This window comes from Balaenoptera ricei, chromosome 13, assembly GCF_028023285.1.
Source record: "Balaenoptera ricei isolate mBalRic1 chromosome 13, mBalRic1.hap2, whole genome shotgun sequence".
In the NCBI taxonomy this organism is placed as follows: Eukaryota; Metazoa; Chordata; class Mammalia; order Artiodactyla; family Balaenopteridae; genus Balaenoptera; species Balaenoptera ricei.
In genome coordinates this window covers 80019246-80043743 of record NC_082651.1, presented here as the reverse complement: position 1 = coordinate 80043743, position 24498 = coordinate 80019246, and the positions used below count along the sequence as shown (strand labels likewise).

Genomic DNA, 24498 nt, shown 5'->3' with positions numbered 1-24498 from the left:
CCTCCCGTCTTAGCCTGTTTCCAGCACAGGTAACATAACTCTCACCTCTTGGCCCCATTTTATGAAGATGGCGCAGCTGGGTTGGCTCACTGGGTGCAGTCCTGCCTTCCCAGGAATGAGGACCGCCTTGACTTTGGAGGGCTCTGTGTCACTGGCAGCCCCAGGGGAGGCCCCCAGTGTGGGGTGCAGGAATCTTGAGGGTATGGCCAGAAAGTCAAGGTACATATTTCATGGGAAATGGCACAGTGAGAGAGTCAGGCTGAGCTGAGGGGGCCTAGGGCCATCCTCTCCGGTTCCCCACTGTCCCAGGCTGGCTCTGAAATCAGAGGGACCATATAGGGCTCCCGCTGCAAAATATCCTGGCGGGTTGGATGAAGTTAAGTTGATGAAGGAAGAACAAATTGGGGGTTTCTCTAAAAATAAAACAAAACTCCAGACCAGCCTCTAAAACGTGGAGCTCCAAGAGGTTTGGGGCAGCAAGAGGTGGGAAGGGCGTGGGCTTTAGAGTCAAGGAAGGCTTGGCCTCTGTCCTCTGCTTGTGAGCTGTGGGATCTGGGGCCAGCTCCTTGACCCCTGAGTGTTGGTTTCCTCCTCTGTGAAACAGACGAGTGTCCTGCCTCTTGGGTGAGAGTGAAACGGAGTCAGGATGCATAGCTCTGAGCCCTGGACTCAGGATCGGGCAGTGTTAGTTTCCCGGGTGTGTCTCAGCTCAGGGAACCTTCCAATTTCTTTGCCCCATAAATAAATCAAGTGCTTCTCTAAGCATTGTTTGCCTTCACCAGGACTTATCCTTTGGCAGGATGACAGTCAGTGTGCTGATTGTCAAGCAAGTATTTGCACGAACGCACTTAGGGTGATGCGGCCAAGGCTGAGGGCCAGAGCAGCCCCTCCGAAGCGGCTTGGCCCCCCTTGATGAGGCCTTGACATTGGAGGCAGCCCTGCAATTACTGTGTGATGGAGAGCTTGCTGGCAGGTTTTAGCCTGTCTCTGGGTTTTCTGGGGTCTAGAGAAGGCAGGGGGCCTGGGGTAACCAGATTTGGGGCTTTCTTCACTGGAATGAAGGGTCTGTGCAGAGCTTGATGGTTTACAAAGCACGTTCAAGCCTCCTGCATCACTGCTGGGCTTATCGTGAGGTATGGCATCGAAACTGGGGAGGCCACGCTGGTCTTATCTCCCACTGGCTGTTCTATGTTCCAGAATGCTTCATTTGAGAGTCTTGACCTTTCTTCCTAGTACAAGTTTTTGCCGTGTGAACTCTCCTAGGTGGTAATGCAGATTAAAGCACTACTAGGACCAGCTACTCTTTGTCACATGCCTACTTGCATAGGCACTTCGCCTACATTTATTATCTAACCTCTAACAGTCTTAAGAGTTTGGTTCAGAGTTATTATCCTTACTTTACAGATTAGGCAACAGGCTCAGAAAGGTTGGGTGGCTTTCTCAAGCTCACACAGCTAGTAAATAACAGAGGCAGGACAGCAATCCAGATGTGTCTGCCTGTTTCCTTTGCCCTGGGCTTCAGGGACCAGTTATACTGTCATATGCCCTGAGCACTTTCACCTTTGCATACCCCTTCCTCTGTAAAAAAATGTTTAAAACTGTACTTTATGACTGGTTGGTATGAACACAAATATAAATCCGGCTGGATAGCTTCAGACTTTTTTCTTCTGATTTTAAAAGAATTTAAAACATTTCCATGGGCCCCTAAGTGTGTTACAAGCTCTAGGTAGTGTGTCTAATGGGTTAGTGGGCCCTGCTGGGTTGCCTGCCTTTTGGGGGACAGAGTTGGTGTCCCCAGAGAAGGCAGTGGGAGAGAGAGGGAGAGTGCTTGACTCAAGTAACTCTCCCTCTTTTCTGCCTGACAGTGTTGGTGGCCTCAGTTTACCCCCGAAAGCCCCAGGCCGTGGAGCGCCACGTACTTCCTGTCCTCTGGTACTTCCTGAACAACATGATCGGGAACGGCATCCTGCCCGGGCGCGGCGGGAACATCCGCACGGCCGTCTGCCGGCTGTGCAGGAGCCTCCAGGGGCAGATGGGCTCCCGGCTGCAGGCCTTGGCCGCCAGCCAGCCAAAGCAAGTCCTCAAAATGCTCCAGGAGCTCTTAGACTCCGAATCCCTGTGAGACAGCCCCAAGGTCACTGACGGGGGAAGGCACCTGACGGCAAGACAACTGGCAGCTCACTCCCCTTTCATCGGGATTAAAGACAGATCTAGAATGAGCAATCGTTATTTTTATCTTATTTTATTTTTATGATGGAATAATCTCCTGGTCTACTTTCCCATAGAGTTCCAGATGTACATAGTATATTTTGAAGTAGAAATAAAATAATTACTTATTTTTCTAAGGTTTTATTATCTTGTACTTTTTTAACCCCACAGAATTTTCTAGTAGCTAGGTTTGCGACAAAGAAAACAAAACATGATATGGAAACAACCTATGTGCCCATTTTTGGATGAGTGGATAAAGATGATGCAGTGTGCGTGCACACACACACACACACACACGAATACTATAAGCCATAAAAAAGATGAAATCTTGTGGCAACATGGATGAAACTTGAGGGTATTATGCTAAGTGAAATAAATCAAATGGAGAAAGACAAATACCATAAGATTTCACTCATATGTGGAATATAAAAGAACAAAAGCAAAAAACAAAGAAAAAGAACAAACCAAACAGATGCAAACAAATACAGAGAACAGAGTAGCAGCTACCAACCGTAGAGGAAGGGTCATGGTTGGGGGGAGGGCAAATAGGGTAAAGGGGATTAAATGTATGGTGATGAATAGAAACTAAACCTTTGGTGATAAGCTCACTGCAATGTATACAGAAGTCAAAATATAATATTGTACACATAAAAAGTTTAAAAAAGAAAACAAAACACGACAACAGCAAAACCAGCTGCTGATGCTACTGAGACAAGGAATTAGGGAGAAAAGTATAGCACAGACCCCCACGTTGCAGACCATTTTGGGGCATAGCTCCTAACTGTGCACAGCTGGAAAAACCCTCCTGAACCCAGAGACCCTGAGTTGGTCATTCAAATCCAGCCCATTTGTCATAAGCCTGATTTGGGGTGAACATAAGCATCTCTGGGGGACACCCTGCTTCTGCTTTACAAAATCTTCAGTGCAGCATCCTATGTCCTATGTCCTATGGGAACATTGTAACAGGATCTAAAGGCAAGGAGAGTTTGACGTTGGCATTACCGACAGCCTTCTCTGGAAGGTGGCTTCCTGGCTAGTTCTGAAGAGGACTGGATGATGACTCACGTTTGAAATACCGTAAACAGAAGGACTGTGTGAAGCACGAAGCGCCATGTGTGCAGATGTCACGTGGGAGCTCTGAAACCACACGGGCTACTCCAGCTGGGCCGGATCGCGGGCCTGGAGAGATGTGGTGGAGGCAGGCTGGACCAGAACACGAAGAAGGTGGAGCCACTGATGGAGCAACGAGAGGAATGAGAAACGGGGTCCTGGCAGTGAGAGGGGGATGCATGCCAAGGGCTGGGGCTCTGGACACAGTAGGAGTGTCTCTGCCTTGCCTGGGGGCAGTGGCCGGCTGACAACAGTGTGACCAGAAAGAACTAGAGCTCAGGTCATGACCTCAAACACACGGGTAAGGTGAAGGCTGAAGGGGCAGCAATCCAGTCCCAGCCAAGGAGCCAGACCCACAGCAGCAGTCTGGGGCAGATCCAGATGGCCAGGCCCTGAGGCCCAGCTTCATGCCAGCACGTTTTCTGGCAGGCCCACCAGTGGACCCCTCTCCATTGTCACCCACCCCCAGGTACAACATCGGTCCACTTCTCTGTTCTGAGCCCCTCCTGAGAGTATGGGGCAGAGCAGGCTGGGAAGCTTCGGATCAGCTCGTGCAATGTTGCCAGCGGTAACTAGGCTGCCCCCCCCCGCCCCCCTCGCCACGAGTGCCCTGGGGTGAGCCTGGGCGTGGCACAGTCATCCTGGGACTTGGGCTTTTAATAGGCAGCTTAAGTGTGCTGGGTAATTCCAGCCCCAGCCTTAGCGGCTTCTCACCTCTTTGTGACCTTAGCAGGGACTTCCCCCGGCACCACCATGCCCTTTGTTGATTCTGACTGACCAAAGTGAAAGGCCTCCTAGACGGGGAGCTGTCAAAGATGCCCAAGAGGCTGAATTTAAACTTTTACACAATTTAATTAATTGAGTTTGCTTGGAGTCTGTGCAGACTTTTTCAGTTTGAGACTGACATTTTCTGCTGGTCAAGATCCTAGAGCCTATCAGAATATTTCAGGATTTTTTAGAACTGTAGGAGCCCAAGGATTTTGAAGGCAGAAATTAAGCTCAAAGACGTTGCCCTGTCTTCCTGCATTTGGGTCCTGCCTTCTGTCTTCAAACCGGAAGCTTCCCATCTCCTGTGCTCTGTACCCGTCCTCACAGGTGGGTGTTTAAAATAACTGAAAACAGCTGAAAAGCAAAGAATAAATCTTTGCATAGTTCTTTTTCCTTCACCATTTCAGGTTTGAATCTAGTCTCTGGGCAGCTGGGATCTGAGGGTGACACCCCTGGCAGAATGCCAGTGGGGAGGCTGGGGGGAAACTTTTGTCTCAAAAGTTTCCCACATCATTACTTTTAAAACAAAGGGAAGACAGCTTATTAGTAACCTGGGCCTGTTGGGAGTGCCTGCAGGACTGAGACCTAATGGGAAATGAAGATTGTCCTGAGAGCCACGGTGGGTTTGAGCAGAGCCCACCTCCTTCTTTGCTTGGCTGGCTGTGCGTGCAGCCAGGAGCTCTACTTACTCAAGGTGCTCTTGGGGTGGGAATATAGCATCGAGCTATGGAAGAGCTTTTCTCTCTCTCTCTCTCTCTCTCTCTCTCTCCATTGTGAGAATCAAGGACCAAAGTCCTGTCTGAGAACATGTAACTGCTTAGGAATTCCTTGCTTGGGAATTTTTGAGATTTTAGGAAAAATTTTTTACAGGCCCCACTTCTTATCTTATTCTCTCTTCCCTGCTTCATTTCTTGCCTCCTGAGTGGAGAAATGTTTCTCCATTCTCATTGTACTTCGGAATCGTCCAATGAGATTTTAAAAAATGCTGACACCTGGGCCCATCCCCGGGGATTTTGGTTCCATGGGTATGGGGTAGAGCCCAGAGGGCTGTCTTTTCTTTCTTTTCTTCTTTTCTTTTCTTTCTTTCCTTTCCTTTTCTTTTTTTTCCTTCAGGCTTTATTGAGGTATAATTGACGTATAACATTGTGTAAGTTTAAGGTGTGCAGTTGTTACCAAACCAGATTCATTGGCTTGATGCAGAGCAAGCTAAACGCTAAGATGCTGAGGTTTGCAGCAGAGAAAGGGTTTATAAGGCAGCCAAGCGAGGAAGAACGTTTCAGATCTGCTTCCCCAGAAGGTGAGGGGCTGGGATATTTGGGATAAAGAAGCAGGGGGGTTCTGAGGCATGGAGAGTGTGGGGAAAGGTGATTGGAGATAAGAAAAAGGTGAGGTAAGAAAAAGGTTGCATTCTGTGCAGGTGCAACTAAGCTACATGGTTCTTCATGGGACACATGTTCAGAAAATGGAGGCCTTAGCATGTTCTGAGGGTGAAGTGTTTGGCCCTCTGACTTCAAAAGGTCATGACACAACGCATGCACAGCTGGAGGGTCAGTTGTCCCAACCAGTCTTAACTGGCTTGAGCTGGGCAACAGCTGACTCCAAGTTCCTGGAAAACAACTTGGGCAAACATGTTATTGTTTAGGCTATGGAATGCTTGGAGGACATGCAAGTTTTTGTAAAAACAATGAAAGTGAGCTTGATCAGTGTAGGCAGGTTATAGTTATTATTTATTAAGCAAGTTATAGGTTGATGGATCTAACTGACGACTAGCCTCGGCTTCACAATGTATTGTTTGATACACTTACATATTGCAAAACGATGGCCACCACAGCCTTAGCTCAAGCCTCCAGCCGGTCACATAATTGCAATTTTTTTTGTGTGTTGAGAATATCTCAGATTTACTCTCTTGGCCACATTCACGTGTATAATACATAACTATTAGCTATAATCACCCTGCTGTACAGTAGATTCCCAGAATTTATCAACCTTTTGACTGGAAGTTTGTACACTTTGATCCATAGTCCCCACCCCTGGCTCCCACCTCCCCAGCCCCTGGTAACCGCCACTCTACTGTCTGTTTCTCCGAATTCAGCTTTTTTAGATTCCACATATAAGTGAAATCATACAGTATTTGTCTCTCTCTGTCTGACTTATTTCACTTTGCAAAATGCCCTCGTTTCATCCAAGTTGTTACAAATGGCAGGGTTTCCTTCTTTCTTATGACTAAATAATATTCTGGTGTGTGTGTGTGTGTGTGTGTGTGCATGTGTGTGCGTGTGTGTGTGTATCTCACATCTTCTTGATCCATTTTTTTTCTCTCTTCTCTTTTTTCTTTTCTCTACAAATGATTCTAACGGGTGGCCAAATTCTGAAACCACAGTAAAATCAAAGGTGTAGAAAGTGGCAGTGGCTTCGGCCCTGTGGGTGCCTGGTCTGCCAGCTCTCCCCAGCTGGCAGCCCTGGGGTGTCCTGGGTTGGGGACAGAGACTGACTGAGGCCAGGCACCAGAGTCAGAGGGTCTGGACTCAAGTCAGGCACTGTTGCTCCTGGTGTGTGGCCTTGGAGCCACTTGTCAGCCTCTCTGATCTTCCCTTATCAATCCAGTGTGTGTGTGTGTGTGTGTGTGTGTGTGTGTGTGTTGTATATGTAGTAAGTGGGTGGGAGGAGGATGACGATATTGCCCACCTTAACTGGGCTATTGTGATGATTAATGAGATAATTCTTGTAAATACTTAACACGAGGCCACGAGCACAGGAAACGCTTGACGAATATTGGCCATTATGTTTCTGGAGACATTACTTTAGGATCTGGGTCTAGGATCAGCTAGGATCAGGGTCTTGCGGGCTCTGCAGCCCTTGGAGTTGGAGGAGTGGATGTACCTTGGAGATCTGCGGAGCTGAGACCCACTGTTAACTTGTGCTGGGCTTGTTTCAGAGGATGGAGCATGGTCTGCCCTCTCTGCTGGGAAGCTAGGGCTGTTCTTGCCACTGGGGCCTGTCACCTCTCCAGTTGCCTTCTCCCTTCTCCTTACTTGACACGTCCCTCACAGCTACCCTCAGCATCCCCACCCCTTACCCCAGGAGAAATCTGGAAGCTCTTCTCCCTGCAGGCTTGTTCCCTCCCCTCCAAGCCTCCTCTGACTCTCAGCTGGGGGCAGAATGGCTGGGAGGATCTCCGAGCACTTTCTTGCTGAAAGCATTTTCCTTACATTATAATTTGGTCCTGCCAATAGGAAAAGAAAGGAGAAATGCTGATGGAAAGGGGGATCGTCTTCCGTCTCCTGGTAATGGAGGGAGGAAAAGGCGCCCCGAGGAGGGAAGACCAGAGGAGGGGTCAGCCTCTCAACGGAGCGTCTGCCGCCTTCCTGGTCCGTCATTCTTCTCAACATCTCGTAAGAAAGATATTATTTCTCCCATTTCCCGGTGAGGAAACTGAGCCTCAGAGATGCTTAATAAGCTACCTCAGCCAGCGCGTGGGAATCACTGGGACTCTTGCTCAAGTGCAGACTCTGATTCAGATGGTCTGGGTGGGGCCCGAGATCCTTTGTTTCCAATAAGCCCCCAGGGGATGTCCATGCCACTGGTCTGGCAGGGACCACAATTTGGGGGCCAGGCCTTGGGACACAGCTAAGGAGCGGCTGAGCTTGGATCTGCACTCAGGGCTGTTTGACTCCAAAGCGCCTGGCATGCGCCAGGGTACTCTATGGCTCCCAGATATCGACCTCCCCTTGGGTCAGTCTGAGCCCCTTGAGAGGACCCGTTAAAATCGCATGGTCTCTTGGAGTTAGTGTGGCCCCAGAGTTCTGCCCTAAAACCTTCAGGGCAGAGAGGGTCTGCTGCCTCTGCTCTTATCACCAGGGCTTGCTGCAGACACCTGGCCATCTAACCGTGGCCTTTGGTGGGATAGGATTTGTGCAAATAAATGAAGACCGACCAAATGAGAAATGCGAAGACTCTCTGTTCTTCATGGAGCTTGCTATAGCCAGGGAGTCAGCCACAATCTCTCGTGTTCCGGCAGAGACTCAAGGGCAGGTAGAGGAGTAGAAAAAGGGGAAGGTTTCAGGTATGCCGTGATTAGGGGAGCTGTTGGCCTGGAGAAAGGTGTAGATGCAGTGTGGATCGTGGCCTGCTGACCACAGCAGCACCTGTGGTGCTTGTTAAAGTGCAGACCCCTAGGTCGTACTCCAGACCTATGAATGAGAACCCTCAGCCATCCTTACACACCCTCAAGGTCAAGAGCCGGGGGCATAGTCCCAGTGCTCTTAGTGGCTGTTAGGGCTCCAGGCTAGCCCACACTTGAGAGCCAGCATCCCTAAGCCAGTATTTCCCAAATGTGTTTGATGGAAACGTTTGCTTGGGGAGGAGGGATGGAGACTGGAGGAGGGATTGAGACTGGAGGAGGGAGGGAGACAGGCAACGGGGTCCTTGGGGCCTGGGAATATGATCTGCTCAAGATCAGGCAGGTTGCAGAAGCAGTGTCCTAACTGCCTGTTCCCAGCTGGGCTTCAGGAGTCCCCTGGGCAGGCAGGCGGGGCAGCATCTCTGTGCATACAGGTTGCTCACCAGGTGGGCGTTTCTGAGTCAGGGACCATTCGGGGGGTCCAGTTTTGTCCGTATCATTACTGGGGCTTACTCAGGGGGGCATTATGGCGTCTCTGTATCCTACTACCTGGTGTTTTCAGTGAAGAAGGCTCTAACATTTGAAGGTTTTGTTTTGTTTTAATCACAGCTTTATAATTACCTCTCTGTGGGTTGACAGCTGTTATTAGCATCACTTTGGGTTCTCCTTGAGAATTTTTACATCTGGAAAGTGATCCAGAACCTCTGTGGCTGATGTCAGAAGCTGTTAACTAAACAAAAGCTTTAGAATGTCACCAGGTTTTGTAAACACAGCCAATCCTGTCCACTTCCAAAGGAGAAAGAAAAGCTAGACAAATAATTTTCATGAAGGCAATCTGTTTCCCAGGGTCTATATTTCCTTTCTGTCTCATCCACTGGTTTTTACCGCTTTGGGGCACTGACAATAAAGTGTAAGACGTGTCTCCAGAATGAGGCTTTGCTCCTGCCAGAAGGTTTCAACTGGAAGCCCACTTCGGGGGGGTCATGGCAATGAGGGACAAATATTTTTTTGAAAAGACTTTTTCTTAATGCCAGGGGCAGTTCTATCTGTAGGGGGGGGGGGCGTGGATGAGGAGTGGTTAAGGTGCGTCGAGAGGATTATTATTTTTTTAAATTCTCTTGGAAATTTTGAGCTTCCATCCAAGCTTGTTTAAGAGGAATGGCTAAAACTATAGCTAGACTTTGGCCGGATATGAAAAATTTCCTTTTTGTAAAAACTGGAGAAAACTGAGAATTTCTTCCAGAGAAGTTTGTTGTATCTTTTTCTAGGCTGCCCCCTGGAATAATCTAAATATTGTTGCAGTAGGTGTTAGAACCAAGGCTGGCCAGGGGCTAGGCGACTTGTTCTGCCACTAGCTGGCAATGTGTCTTTGGAGGAAAACATCTGACATCTCTCAGCCTCCCTTTTTTTTTCATCTGTAAAAGACACTGAAAAACTACTTGCTTTGTTCATCTCCTAGGATTTTTTCCCCCAAAGATCTAATGAAACAATGTAGATAATTCTATTTTGAAAAAGTAGAGTGTTAAACACAAAGAAAAAATATAATTATGACTAACTCCAGTCTTATCCCAGTAAAACCTGCTATTCTGAAGGCATGCGGGTCATTCCTACCAGCTGACTGACAGATCACTTACGACTCAACGTGGGAATAACTAGGAGATTCAGAGACTTAATTTGCTTTTTTTTTCTGTTTGGTATGTTTGACATATGTAGTTGTGATTGCCAGCTAAATGTTTTAGTCTTTTCACTTTGAAAGACATGGAATTCTTCAAAGAAGGAAGTCAATTCTAGCTGAGTTTGACAGCTGTTTTTAACTTTCTCCAAGGATCAAAGCTCAGATCTAGAAGGAGGGGGAAATGGTCCTGAGTTCTTTTCTTAATCAGAAACTTAGCGTGCAGAGATGGCAGAGATGAACATTAAGAGCGAAGATGGCGGAGGGATTATGAATTCAGTCCCCCCAAATGGCTCCATGAGATGGGTTAGAAAAGGCAGGTTTGCTCACGTCTTGCAGATGGTAGGATAAGTAGATTGGCATTGCTGTCACTGCCGGGTAGATGAAGATACGAGCCCATATAAGCCAGGTCACAGGGCGGGTTGATGGAGGTGTCAGGCCTCCGGCCCAACCATCAGGAGTGGGAGAAAGTCTGGCTCGCAGGGTGACGATCACATTTACCACACCGTTCCTTCTTCCTTCTTCTGCTTCTGTTTCCTTCTTCCTTCAATTCAGTCCTATCAGGTTTGTCTAGGGCCATTACCTCAGTCCTCAGTGCCACCATTCCAGCCAGATTGTTGCCTTGGGTGCTAGACTTCAAGGATGTCTGAAATTACAGCATTCGGAACACAGGCTACCAGGTCGGTTGAATTCTATAGTCACCTGATGCAGGGCCTTCAGACTATCATAAAGTTATGTTCTGAAGTCCACGAGTGTAATCAAGCCAGCAGCGTCCAGGGTCCTCCGTAAAATTGAATTAGAGTCCTGAGTGAATTAACTGTTTGCTCCCCTGCTTGTGCAATGCATCTTTAATGACATTTCATAAAACCATCTGGTTGGATTGATGGAACTTTATTTAAACTTCAGGGAGGTACAGGGAGGAAACCATAGTGCCGTATAACATGCTCTGTTAATATAGGCTCAGAACACATTTACTTTATGGCAGTTCAACAGACTTTAATGTGGGGCTACTTAAAAATATATTACCTTTGAAAAGCTTTGCTTTGGCAGACAGAGCGGGTGTTGGCAGCCTGTACGCAGTCAACCAGACGATCAATTGACAGACACGTTGACACAATAATTCATGGCACCTGCTCCCCTGATACATGCAAAACACTGGTTTATTTCAGAAAAAAAGAATATATGTCTCAAAATCCCTTTCATTCATGTTGCGGAGTTTATGAGGCGAGTCTTGTCAAACGTAAGCGCTTCACAGTGAAGGAAAAGTCTCTCTGGTTTGTCTGCCTTTCATTTTCTATCAACATGGATTATTTTAGGTTCTGAACTGGGTATATGACGTGAGGAAGGAAAATAGATGCTGCTTATAGTAAACAACCGCACAGAACCAAGCTGCGGAAGGAAGATTTATTTCATCTTGAAGATTGTATTTATATTTGCAAAAAGCTATCGCTGTTCCACTAGAATATTATATTTGCTTTTTTACTCCATGAATCCTTTTGATGGAACTAGAAAACTGTGTTGTTCCCCTGGGGCAGCACTCTTTGCTATGTTACGAATGTGTTGGATAAAGAGGGGGCTGGACACCCCCCTCTCCACAGCTCTGGGGTCCCTGTGTGCATGGAGGATGGCTGTAAACCCCCAGAAAGGAGTCGGCCCCAATAAGAATATGGGTATAATATGCACTCCTTAAATTAATCTCCTGTGTGGTCTCCCTCTTGTCTTTATACCCAACATTCCTTCTTGGTTTCTAACTGTGAAGAAAAAGAACAGACACGGGAGTCTTTAATGGGTTGGGTCCATTGGCTTAATTAATTAAACAAGACAAAACAAAACAAAAACACCCTGCTCTCCCTTCCCCCTTGAGCACAGGAAGCGGATTGGGCCCAGCAAGGACGAGGTTATTGGGTGGAGGGGGCGGGTGGGTAAGAGTGACCCATCCGAGAAGCTGTGGAGTGGGGCTTGCCCCTCATGGCCCCGGTAGCGTGCTCTCCGAGGCAGAGCCACAGACACAGATTTGAGGAAAGGCCTGGTCTCAGGAGGGGTGAAACCGTGGATGCCACACAAATGGTCTATTGGGGTGGATTTAATTTCTTTTATACAAAGTCTAATTCACATGTAATTTGGTCTGAGTGTGGTAGTTGGGATTGTAGCCCAAAAAGCATATCTTTGACTCATCTGTTCCAGCGCCAGCTTGGCACTGCTTCATCTTAGACCTTTACTGCCTTCCAGCCCCTTGGCCTTAGCGACCCCTCCCCTTTCCCCTCTGGGAAGATGACTTGGGATTCTTGAAGCCTCTGGGTCCTTGAGCATCACGATGGCTACAGCAGCTCATTGTCCCTGCTGCCTGGGCCTAGAGGTTCTGGGTCTCTCGTTACATCACATATGAGGATACATGGCAGCAGCCTGGCCCTGTCCTGGCACAAGTACGTGCTCAGTGAGTGTAGAGGGGTGAGGAGTATGAACGGCTCCATGGCTGACGGCAGGAATCCTGTGCACCCTGGATCCCTCCGCTGCTGCCTGCAGGACAGGAGGGGTGGGTGTTGGCTGCTGTTTGCCAGCCTAGCTTGGGGTGCTGGTCGGGGGAGCCTCTCCTCTCAGAGAACCTCCTGCCGGGCACCCTCATGAAGGCAGCAGTGGTTCATTCCAGACCCCTCCAGGGCATTCGCTCTGATGCTGACCCCCTCCGTGACATACGATGCTGCCTGGCTCCCAGCTGCCCACTTCTGCCTCATGCCACTGCAGCTGGGTACCCTCAGCCACACCCACACACTCAAACCAGCCCCAAACCTCCAAGACCCTGCAAGGGGGGGCCTGGGCTGGAGACCCAGAACTTCCCGTTCTTGTGGATCTGGCCCCCACTTCTCATCCAGTCACTTAGACTTTTTATCATCCCTGGGGTTACATCCCCACGTTGCGTCCCAGTTGCATCACCTGGGTCCCTGTCCAGTCTCCCGGCACCTGGGGTTCTGCTTTGTCTCTTCAGACCTCCAGGAAGCTGGCCTCGAAACCCTAGCACCGGGCAGGTCCCCTTTCTGAGCAATTCTCTTACCTCTGAGCTGGATTGCTTCACACTGCTTGCTTCCTTCCTGAAAGCCAGCCTACGGGGCCCAGCCCTCGTTACCCATGCTGCCAGCCTAACCATGCAGGGAGACAGTCCAGCTCTCTCTCGAGCAAGTTTCCTGAAGCCGGCTGTTCTCACACACTTACCTGGGCCTGGGTGGCTGAATTTCCTCCTGTGTCCTGCAGCCCAGGCAGTTCCCAGGGCCCAGCCTCCAGCCCCTGGGTGTGGCTCTGCCCCGCTGTGGCCTGAGCTCTGCTCTGAGGATTAGTGCAGCTACACAGCAAACATGAGCACCCAACTGGGTGTGTACAGACATTTCCCAATAGAGGGGTGGGTTGTGGTCCCTCTTGGTAGTTTAATCAGCTGTTCCTTGAGTACCTTGGAAGAGATTGTCCCTGTCACCCCTGTCTGAATAACTGGACAAGTCAAGGTGGGGATCATTTACTTGGAGCCGCGGCCTATCCCTGGGGAAGGGAGCTTAGTCCTCAGGACCCAGTTTAACGTATTCTTGAGTCATGATCTACTTCAACAAGAAAAGACTTGAAGTCTATAATTTTTCCAAACTTAACAAATCAGCTTTGAAGCAGCTGTGGAGGATTGTCCCTTAGCTGTACCCTGTGGGTGAGAATTCTTGTCTTTTGACAACCCACTGAGCTGGCATTGAATCACCCAATTACTGCAAATTCTTTTCTAAATAGAAAGCACTCCACAGCCTCCAGTGGAAAAATTCCAAATTCTGCAGCAAATATCTAGCTCATTGGCAGAAGCAGGTTTTGGGCATGAACAATGGTTCTTCACTTCAGTTTCAACTCCAGCAGAAGTTCTGCAGATGACCTGGGAATAACGTTGGCAGAGAAGCCCCTGGGGGAGACTGGTGTGTGTGTGTGTGTGTGTGTGTGTGTGTGCGCGTGTGTGTGCCTGCCTTACCCACACGTCCTTCTGAGCTTCAGCCCCCACGGGGTGCAGAGAATAGGCTGCTTTGTTTGGGAGGCTTGGTTGTACCCGCTCAGCCTGAGAGGCATGTGGGGGCATGGGGTCGAGCATCTGAGACAGGCTTATACGGAGAGGCAGCAGGGCTGCGCTGATGGGCTGAAAGCTTTGCTTTTAGGGCTTTGGAGCTGAGCTTGGGAAGGAGAAGAAGGAGGGTGGGTGGAGCTGTGTGTCTTAATGCCAATTCAGGCTTCTTATCTCTGGAGCATTCAGCTTCTAAACAGAGCTCATAATGGGCACATAAAAGCTGTGCCATTATTTAACCTTAAAAAACAAGAAGAAGCTTTCCACTTGTACAAGTACATACGTATGCTTGCAAATGGAGTGATGGAACAGTCAAGGGCAATGAAATGTTCAAAAAAATAGAAAGGAATGAAAGACAATAGAGTCTAGTGCCAGGCACACCTGTTCACGTTTTACTCTGTTCTCTTCCTAGCTGTGTAACCTCAGGCAAGGCACTTGGGGGAGTGAACGGACGAGAGGTGCTTTGGTTTTCTCATCTGCAAAAACCAGGAGAATGCTATCTGCTTCATTCACTGTTGAAAGAATTAAATGGTTTCACAGAGCTAACCCGGGTAAAACACCTGGCTCATCAAGCACGTGGTAAATATTGTTTCCTTCTAAATTAACACCAGCACTTGAAGGATTAAAGCGTGTCATTGCGGGGTCCAAAGTTATAGATACTCGTTGAACCCCAAGGCAAACCAGGATCTAGGACTGCAAACAGTGATTGTTTAGAATTTAGGAGAGCCTCTGGGCAGTGCCCTTTCCAGGCCTTTCCTACCTCTCAGGAGGAGTTTGGTTGGCCCACCCTCTCTGGGGTTGTCTGACGCTTGGCTGTCACCCTTGCCTTCTGGGGTGACTGGCATCAGTGTGACTCAGGCGGCCAGCCCGTCAGGCCACTTCCTTCTGCTGGGGCTTGTCCTGGGCATGGCTGGCGCTGGCCTCCCGCTGCAGCCCGTGGCCCAGCACGCAGAGCTCCGGGGGCGGTGCACCCCTGCTGCCGCCCTTCGGTTCTGGGGCACAGGGACTGTTCCATGGCTCTGTGTCCTTGGGGCTCTCCTCGCTGCTGCTGCAGAGAGAAAGCACAGGTGCCAGTCAAACCCTCCTCGTTCCTTCTGGCCCCGCCCCATCTCCATTCTGTCTCTCTCAAGCCCTCCCGTCTGTGTCACCCACAGACCTGGTGGTCTCTTGGTGCCAGGCCTCTGCCTTTCTGTATCAGCTTTGCCTGCTGGTGCTGTCCTTGTGGGTGTCTGCTGTGGCTGGGCACCGTGAGAGCCAAGCTCCTCGTGTTTCAGAGGACAGGCTGAGTCCTGTTCTCTCTTGGGATGCCCAGATCCTGCTGCTGTGAGCAAAGCAGCTCCCTCAGGAACTCGGGAGCCAGGCCTTTATTTTGTTTTTGTTTTAAAAGCACTTCTTATTTAATAAAGAGCTAGGCTTAGCTAGTTGAATCAAAAATAACACCAACAATAACAGCAAAAAAACCCCTGCTTTGCTCAGCTGCCACCCTTTTCCTGAATGGAGTAAAATGAAAACTCCTTGGCCCAGACCTGGCATTTGGCTAGAATAGAGCTTCGCTGCTGAGTGCCACAGTGAGAGGGGCTCTGAACAGAGAGGGACACCCAATGTGCTCCGGGAGCACGGAGTGGAGGGTGGTCACAAGCACGGAGCGAGTTTAGGCCAGATGGGGGACCAGCTCGGGAAGCCACACTGGCTACGGGCAGCCAGGCTAGCCTCACGAAGACCGCGTGGAGGGTGGAGTCGGCTGTCTGGGTTCGAGTCCTGGCCCTTCCACTTACTGGCTGTGTGACCTCTAGCATGTTGATTAATCTCTCTGATTCTCTGTTTCCTGCTTTGTGAAAGGGAGGTAGTAATAATACCCATCTCATAGGACACTCAAAGTTATCAATATTGGATGACACATGGAAAACTCTCCGCACACTAACCAGCATATGATAGGTGCTCACTAAATTGTCGGCTGTCACTGGTGCTGTTTTGTAGTAGGACTAGGAAGTCACACCTGCAAGGGACCTGAGGGACCACCCTGTCATATGACAGGTGGGCACCTGAGGCTCGAAGCCTCTCCATCAGTCACCCGAGGACCAGGACTGGCCCCAGCTCCCCACACGCACAGACCAGAAGCCCTTCTCTCTGCCCACGACGGCACCTTCTTGACTGTATTATGAGTGTGCTCGGCTCTGCGTGCTTAGGCTTACGTGGGATGTCCAACCAGTGGCGGACAAGTTTGAGTTTGGATCCTAACAAGATCAGGGTGGCAGGAATGGTGGGGGGAGGTGGGGTGGGCACTGACACTGGCCGTCATATGTGGTTTTCAGGCAGTGAGGAACCCACCCTGTTCCTTAGAGCCGGTCTCACCTATGTCAGCCTCTGGCCCCATCGGTAAGTCCCTGCAGGACCCAGTGATTTGTGGGCCACAGCTCCCACCTTATTTTTTCTTCTGCCTGTGCCCCTTTTGAGCAGGGGGAGGCATGACCCTTTGCTGCTCCCAGATTGGAGCAGCTGGCAGGAATGGGAGGGGCAGGCCCAGGGGACAGGCTGTGGCATGCAGTGTTAGTGGAGGCTGACACCGAGGTGTGACGCAGGATTTGGTTCTTGAACCGTGTCTTCCCCGCCCCCAACCGGGTCCCACATATGCCTGAGGCTCAGGCCAGGAGGTCGACTGTTTTGGTTGCCGTACGGCCGTGGTTCCACCTGTTCCCAGACCTGCTGGGGAGACAGGCTGCCCAGGTCTCCAGGAAACGGGGTCAGGGGGCTGCAGAGAGACCCTGACTGGCAAAGATTAAAAGCACCGCATTTAGCGGAGCAACTCTGGGCACACTGAGACCTGGTTAGAGACAGGTGCCTTCACCTGGGGATTCAACACGTAAATAACCCTCGAAGCTCAGTAACAGAGCTTCCTGGGGAAGCCCCCAAGGACTGCGCCCAATCCCCGGGCCCCAAGATGGGGAAGATATCAACACCATCAGTTTTTCTAAAAAGGGGGCACGGGATGACCTGCAGGGAATCAACACCAGACACAGGCCAGTGCATCCTGCAAGCCTGCCTCGGCTGCGAGATACGATGGGCAGGGCTGTCCCTGCAAGTCCCTGCTTGGGGAAACAGCCTGTAACAGTTTCTGGCTCTCGGGCACTGGCTTGTTGTCTTGTTGCATGATCTTGGGGGAATCATGCTCAGTTCCCTGGCGTTGTTTCCCATACGCAGGAGGGCAGAAAAAAATGCTTGTCATCTCCAGAGCCGCAAAAGCCCTCCTCTTACAGCTGGTGCACTTCTGCTCCCAGACGCTAATTTTACAGGGCTGAGTGGGGAGTGGGGTGTGTGTCTGGGGAATAAGCATTTCCCCATCACATTCATCACGTGCTCACAGTTTCACAGTCTGGAACAGTTTAGAGGTGTGGTCTGACCGGGAGATAGGGGAATGGCTGTGAGTCATTCTGTGACCTTCCGCGTGACCTTGGGAAGGCTCCTCTTTATGAATCCTCTTCCCTCTTTCAAGCTACAATTACTCCCCACCCCACCTCATCTCTCTGAATATTGAGATTCAGGACATAAAACAACCTTTAAGGCCGCCTTATTCCGAGGAGAAACCTGAGAGAATGGCAGTATTTTCTCCTTGAACAATTTTATGTTGCTTTATTATTGCTCCTGCTGTTTTAAAGTGTTAGTGTTTTTAATTAATGCCATTTTATTGTCCTTGTTCTCTCAAGCTCTTCTCCTGAAGGGCACAGTTTTAGAAATCTAATAACTGAATAAATGGCTAGCGTGAGGAATAATGCAATAACACTTATAGAGGTTCTCAGATGAAAGGCACTGTGCTGCAGGAAGCTCATTTTAGATTTAAGAAAAGAGCAACGTTACATGAAGATTCTTGCAAAAACAATCAATATTTCATTTCTTTCAAGTGGCTGGGGAAGTTTCTATAACTATAATCATGCACAACTTTCCAGAGATAATATCTTTATTTAAAATTGACTGCCGAGTACTTTGTGGAAAATCTACCATTTATGCCAGGACAGACTGTGAAGTCTGTAACACATATCGCTCTGGCAGAAATTAACTTCTGATTTACACAACTGTGGGCAATGCAAAGATAGCAAGGACTGCTGTGGGTTGAGCTTTGTCTGATATGATATCAAGACACATTGATAAGAATTCCTCTTTAATTGACCTCAGATTTACGTTTTTCTCCCCATGCCACAATTTGGGAAAAGATGCGTGTCCCCGTAAACTCTGTAAAATAATCACACCACCATTCGAGTCCTTTCAACTCCCAGGCAATGGCTCTACTTTGAGTCATGCCCCCTTGTAGCTGCATGCCCAGGCCTGTCTGCAGGGCTGGGCCAAGGACATGCAAGTCAGCTGCCTCTCATGAGAAAGGCACACTTAGAACTCAGCCGGCCCAGGGCAGGCATGGCAGCCCTTCTGCCTGGGTTCTGGTGCTCAGTGCTCATGGAGAGTCTTATTCTTGCTCTATACTCCTCTGAAAGGGGAGATGGAGATGAGGCTGGATTGGAGGAGAAGTGGGGGCAGGTCCTTGGGAGTATGGGGAAGCCAGACTTTCATATTCAATACCTCCAGGACCCGCTGTTTGTTAAGGCGTGTCCCCTGGGTGCCTCCCAGATCCTTTTGGCGGCGGGGGGCGGGGGGGGTTGTGTCCACGTGGTCAAAACTATTTTCATAATAATACTAAGATGTTATGTGCCTTTTTCACTTATTCTTTCAGGAATGTAGAGTGGAGTTTTCCAGACTACATGATGTGTGATATCACAACAGATTGACTGTGGACAGAGGTCTGAGAGTCCAACTGTCTTTCTGTGAAGCCCACACCCTAAAGAGATTTGTAAAAGTATAAGACAGTGCCACTCCTTTCACTCAATTTTGTTGTTGTTGTGGAAAATATAGTTACTTTTCATTAGGATATAGTTTATGTTAACATAGAATGGGGTCGTTTTTGTTTTTTCAATTAATAAATATTTTAAACATCTCTCAATTTTAATTTGTAAAGCAGGAAAAAGCGATAGATGCAATGCACATATGCAAAGGCTCCTTGGGGGTCTCGATTTTGAAGAGCTTAAAGAAGTCCTGGGACCAAAAACTTTGAGCAGCTCCCACTAAGATGCTGGTCTATTGCTGTAAACCAGGAAAGATAGAAATCAGGCTGCTGGCTCCAGACAGGTGACAATGACTCAACTTTGGGGGTCAAGTCACTTCACCTCAGTTTCCCCAAGTGTAAAATAAGGGGCACATGGGGTTGCACTAACCTGATTGTTTTAAACTTTTTTTTTTTAATTTTTAAATTTTTTTTTAAACTTTAATACAGCAGAGCCCCTTGCAATTAAATCTTTCTCGGGAACCTGAAGTGTGTAACAGATGAAAGACGGTTGCTTAAGCACTGGGGACTGGGAGACAGGACATTCCTAGACCCCTCTCCCAGCTGCTCTTCTCTTGGAGCACAGTTTGAAAACTACTGACCCAGATGAGCCTAAGGGCCCATCAGCTCTATCCCAATAACTGCAGGGCTGTGGCCTGAGGACTCTCCTTACCTGCTCTGGCCAAGCTGGGATTCACAAGCGTCGCTGGTGGTGCCGGGGGCAGGCAGGTGAAGGCGGATGCCCGGCTGGCAGTCAGAAGCTGTCCTTCTGGTGAAAGGCTGAGGGTTGAGGGCACACAGAACTGTCCCTCGCTGTGAGTCTGCCCTCAGTCGTGGCCCTGAGCTGCTCCTCCAGCATCCTGTCGGGGTCCCACAAGGACCCCCAGCTTCAGGTGGCAGCGATGGCGGGGTGAGTTGGGGTACTGTTGAGAATGGTGACTTAGCTTCAAACAGAGAGGAGGTGGCTGGACAGAAAATGGAACATGTGTTCCCAGACGCTTTGGCCGTGGCTGCCCGACTATCTTCAGAATCTCTTGTGTCCTTGGGCCCCTGACTGGGAGACGCTGGTGGAGATGGGGAGGGGCCAGAGGCAGGGGAACTGGCTTCTGCGCACTGGGCAGGGGGGCCGGAGACCTTGTGCTGAGCGGGTGGGCTTGCCGAGGGAGGGGTGGACAGTTTGTGCTGGGGGGGAGGGGAAGCTCGTTTCTTCACTGTTGGGGGGCTTAGCACCCTGGGGCTCACTGGAGGGCTGAGCGGTGGGCTGGGGGACCTGCGCACACAGGGCACACTTGGCTGGGCAGGTCTGTGAGTGGAGGGCAGGCTTGAGTGCCTCTTGCCCACTCTGGGCGTCCAGTGTGCCCTTGTGGGAGAGGCCTTCCTGACCAGCGCGGAGCTTCTATCTTGGTTCTGCCTTGGGGCCTCGGGAGAATGTGGCCCTCGCACTGGCCTGGCCAGGCTGGGTTCCGAGGTCCTGTTCTGCCCGGACGTGTGGCTGGAGTGGTGCCAGTGGATGACCTTCCGCGGATGCTTGGAGAGGCCTGTGGCCCTGTCCGCTCGTGCCTGACTCTGGGCCCTGCTGCCCGGCACCTCTGGGTTTCCGCTGGCGGCTGGCGGGGGGCTGAGGTCCAAGGCGAGCTTCCCGGGATTGCAGCCTCTCTTGCTGCTCCCTGGTTCTGCGCTGCGGGCCCTGGCGAGGGTGGCCGTGCTCTTGCTGGGCAGCAGGTCAGAGGGGCTCATGGCGGCTCTTAGCTTTGGGGAAGCCCACGTTCTCCGGGCGGGGCCAGCCCCTCCCAGCCCTGGCACGTGGGTCCCTTCAAGGGAGCTCTCTGCGAGATTGCTGCTTTCTGGGGGCTCCAGGGAAGTGAATGATTTGTCCATCAGGATTTCCAGAGGCGGCGGAGGGAGATGCTCTGGGTTCGCCTCTGTTTCACAGTTGAGGTCCTCACTCTTGGCTGTTTCTGCTGTGAGCAGAGGGGGAATGGTGGGAGCACAGGGCCTCCAGCCTGGGCCCATCCTGAGAGATTCTCCACCTGCTGCTGGAGAAATTCGAGGCTTTGGATACAAAGGGGCAAGTCCCCTGTAAATGGGGAATCTGGGAGGCATGGTGGGGACCCCCCACTTCCTGGGGCAGGGGCTCGGCCCAGAGTCCTTGGAATCCCCCAGTGTCCTTAGGCCCTCGGTGGGACTGAAAGTTTCAATGAGTTTCTTGACCGATGTTCTGGTAGGACAGCTCCTGATGTTCCAGTCCCGGGCCCTGGGAGCCTCACTGGCCCTCTCACCTGATGGGATGACATTTGGAAGCCCCTCAGCTTTTCTCTGCCAGGGCTGTTCTCCCTCAGGGCGGGGACAGCATTTCTGCAAGGTGCTCTGACTTGGCAAAATGCTGAAGTTCTTGGTGAGGGATGCCTTTAGCTTGCTGATGGTGCTGCTTGGGGTGACCTTGCAGCAGTTGTCGGGCCTCAGCGCTGCTGTCCTGGGTTGCAGAACCTGCTTCTGGCTGTGCCCCTGCTGTCGGGTGCCCTGGGTGCAAAGTGCCTCCAGCCTCTGGCTGAGGTCTCTCTGGACCCTCCACAGCTCCTGGAGGGTGGGGTCCTCCACGTGGCTCTTCAGACACCCCTCAGACCGGGACCTCCTCTGCCTTGAGGGGGCCTTCCTGCTGTCGCTGGCCGTGTTCAGTCTTGGGGGCACCATGGTTCTCTCCTCTTCCTCAGTCCATTCCTGGTGCTCAGAGGGCACGGGGACAAACTTGATCCTTTCACTGATTGCTTCCTTCATCTTCAGAATCATTTCCTGGTCCTGGGGGCTCCTAAGCCTCCGGGGGTGTGGCTGAAATGGGCTTTCGGCACCGGAGGGTGCAGACCGAGGCCTTGCATGGGAAGCGTGTCCCTGCCACGCACGCGGACTCAGGCAACTCTCTTTCTCTTCCTCCTCCTCTGGGCTGCTGTCCTCACCTTCACTGAGGGGCGGAGTGTCCATCAACCTGGAGCCTTCAGGAAAGTGTGCTTCCCTGGAGATCCTGATCCCAGGGGAATCGCACGGAGAGCTTTGGCCCAGCCCCCAAGGCCTGGAGGCAGTATTTTCTGGGCCTGTGCTGGAGGGCCAGGGGCTCCCTGGTCCACCCTGCACTGCTGGCTGAACCTTTGCTGTAAGAGGCCTTGAGAGCGGGCAGTCCTGGGGTCTGGCTGAACCCATCCAGAATGGACTGTGCTGCCAGGTGTGTCTTGACAGCCTGGCCTCCGCTGTGGGTGAAATCGCTGGCCTCCATTCTGCAGGCTCCAGCACGAAGTCCCAGCTGGCTTGCTTGCCCAGCTTGTCTGCCAGCTGCATGGACTCATTGTCAGCACCAATGCCACTGTCCTCAGAGCACAAGGGTAGACCCTGCACTTCAGGGTCACTGTGGCCACTCGCTAAGCTCTCCAGGTGCCCCAGAACCCTTAGGAGGCGTTCATCCGCACCCCTCTTCTTGCTCAGCTTGTTTCCCAGGTGGCCTGCGGCGCCGCGGAAGTAGCGGCCGGAGCCCTCCAGGAGGCTGTCAGAGAGCGAGGCCACCGTGCCGCTGAGCGCCCGCAGCTTGCTAACTGTGTACTGCAGAAGCTGCCGCAAGAGATCTGGCTGCTCCTGGGGCTCTCTTTTCTTCAACGGCCAAACCAGATCCTCCTTAACTTCCTGGAGGAGCTCTTCTCCGTCCTTGGAGATTTCCCCCAAGAGCTGGTTGACCTCATCAAAACACAGCAACAGGAAGCCGACCATGGGCTGCAGCAGCTCCTGGGTCTGTGTGGCGCGATGGGTGATGCTCAGAACTGCTTCGTATTTGGAGAGGCAGGCGTGCAGATAGGTGTAAGCACGCTGGTGGGCCTTCACCAGGGGCTCAGGGAAGTCTACTTTGTCTTCAGACTCGTGGGCAGGAAGGATGGTTTGGCAGTAATGGCCCTGTTTGCTCGACCTGTGACATTTTGGCCTCTTTTCCCATTTGGAAGTCTCCTGGGTATTACTTTCTTCACTCTCTTCCCCAGAAAAGACCGCCCCTTGTGGTCCATGGGAAGTCTGTCTCTTGAATGGAATGTCTGTAGTCACGTAGCTTTGTGATTTGTTCAGCTGGGATGGGGAGGTTTTGGTTTCTGGGATCAGTCCTTCCATATCTTTCCTTTTGCCTGAAGTGGAATCTCTGGTGAGCTGACAAAGACTTTCAGCCACGGATTGGATCCACCTGGGACTTTGCTGCTCTTCTGCTGGCCTCTGTCCCTGGGACGAGCCCCCTCCAGAGTCATAGCAGGTGGAGTTTTGAACCAGCAAAGGGATGGAGCATCTTTCACTGGCCCCCTGACATCCTGGCAGAATTGCTTTGGGCTTTTTAAAAAACTGGATGCCACTCTTAGCAACGCTGTTAACAATATCGCTGTGGGAAGGTGTACATCCCATGATGTCAGCTTGTAGTCATCTCCCATCTGCAACCCTCAGATTTTTCAGAGAATTGTATTCAAAACAGGAACAAAAGGCAGTCTTACTAGTCCATCCAGGCAATTTCCAAGCCAGAATCCTTTGAAGTCCAAGGTGCAATGTCCTAAACTTGGAACCGGCTTTCTTTACTTCCTTGGCCCCATCGTGTAGAGGTAGTGATACTGCCGCCGTTCCGGTGTTGTTCTAAGTTTTGAACCCTCTGCTGCTGGTGAGCAACAGGGCAGTTCTAGAGGACTTCAGTCCCGTGGATTACGGGACTGCATTTTGCTCGTGTCCTGACAGATGTGCATGGCAAGTGGAACTTTAAGCCTATTAGGTTAATCATGCCCTAGCCAGTCAGCACTCACAGCGTGTTCTAATATAGAACTCAGCATTTACTATCTTGGGAAGTGGATTATTTTTGCACGTGCTTATGTTTTTAATTCTGTTCAGATGCCTGCCATATGAAACCTAGAGAAATGAGCCATAATTGCAAAAGACTCTGGAAGAGACACATTTGTGGAGGGGAAGCGAGGGCTCACCGTTTATGAATCCTGACAGAGAAGTGACCTTAACAGTTTAATAAGGGCAAATCAGCCGAGTGTGCTCCAACCTGCTGCCATCCAGAAGACCCCAAAACTGCACAGTAGCTGGGAATTGAGGCGGTACATTGTTGTTTGTGTGGCTTATAAAAATACTACGACTTTCTAGTGCTGGAGGACATCTCCAAATAAGACAGGGAATGAAGAAGACTTTCCTCTACCCTAGAAAAGGGAGGTAGATCGCAGGGAGCCTTGGAGGGGAAAGCAGAAAAACTCTCCATCATATAAAGCTCAAGGCCGGTCCCTGTGGACTATGGGGGCTCAGGGAGACAATGCTCTCACAGGAAAAGGCTTTTTATTAAACCTTCCTCATAGGAAAATAAGCTAAACCTGGGCAGTGGAGAGCCATTAGGAGTAGAACTTAAGGGAAAAATGTATTTTCCTTTTCAAGCCCAGCTTCTACTCAGTCTGAGCCTGGTACTCTTGCCCATGCCTAAGGTAGCAGCTGCCCATTTAAAACCTCCTTTAAAACTTTCTTTGCTGTCAGTAAAGTCTAGAGCAGGGGTTTGAAGTTGGGAGACTTGAGTTTAAATACTGAGTTCTTCTCCTTTTAGTTGGGGGAATTTCCACAAGTGATGTAACTTCCCTGGGGCAGAACTCATCTTTGAAATGGGGATAGTGATATCTACTTCGTGGAGTTGT

General features: G+C 50.5%; 3 protein-coding genes across 3 annotated transcripts in view; 2 read left to right on the top strand and 1 right to left on the bottom strand.

Annotated features, from left to right (window-relative positions):
* The window catches only part of TOGARAM2 (TOG array regulator of axonemal microtubules 2), a 53341-nt gene extending 51060 nt beyond the window's left edge, over positions 1-2281 (top strand). The window contains exon 20 of the mRNA XM_059943657.1: positions 1866-2281. Within this exon, the coding sequence (XP_059799640.1) occupies positions 1866-2122 (257 nt within the window). The 3' untranslated portion in view covers positions 2123-2281. The remainder of the gene's footprint in view (positions 1-1865) is intronic.
* A 5146-nt stretch (positions 2282-7427) lies between these two features.
* CLIP4 (CAP-Gly domain containing linker protein family member 4) overlaps positions 7428-24498 on the top strand; it is a 113038-nt gene continuing 95967 nt past the window's right edge. The window contains exon 1 of the mRNA XM_059943665.1: positions 7428-7478. The gene's annotated coding sequence lies outside the window, so the exon portion shown is untranslated. The remainder of the gene's footprint in view (positions 7479-24498) is intronic.
* PCARE (photoreceptor cilium actin regulator) lies at positions 14603-23236 on the bottom strand. The gene is made up of 2 exons (XM_059942932.1): positions 19491-23236; positions 14603-15001 (listed from the first exon to the last, which is right to left on the bottom strand). Exons 1-2 carry the CDS (start codon positions 23234-23236, stop codon positions 14824-14826), a joined length of 3924 nt encoding a protein of 1307 aa, XP_059798915.1. The 3' UTR covers positions 14603-14823.

Coding starts and splice junctions, on each gene's coding strand:
- PCARE (XM_059942932.1), bottom strand. CDS start 23,236: ATGGGATGTACACCTTCCCACAGCGATATTGTTAACAGCGTTGCTAAG. Junction 15,002..19,490: donor TCCCAGCTTGGCCAGAGCAG/GTAAGGAGAGTC, acceptor TTCTCTCTGCAG/CAGCAGCGAGGAGAGCCCCA.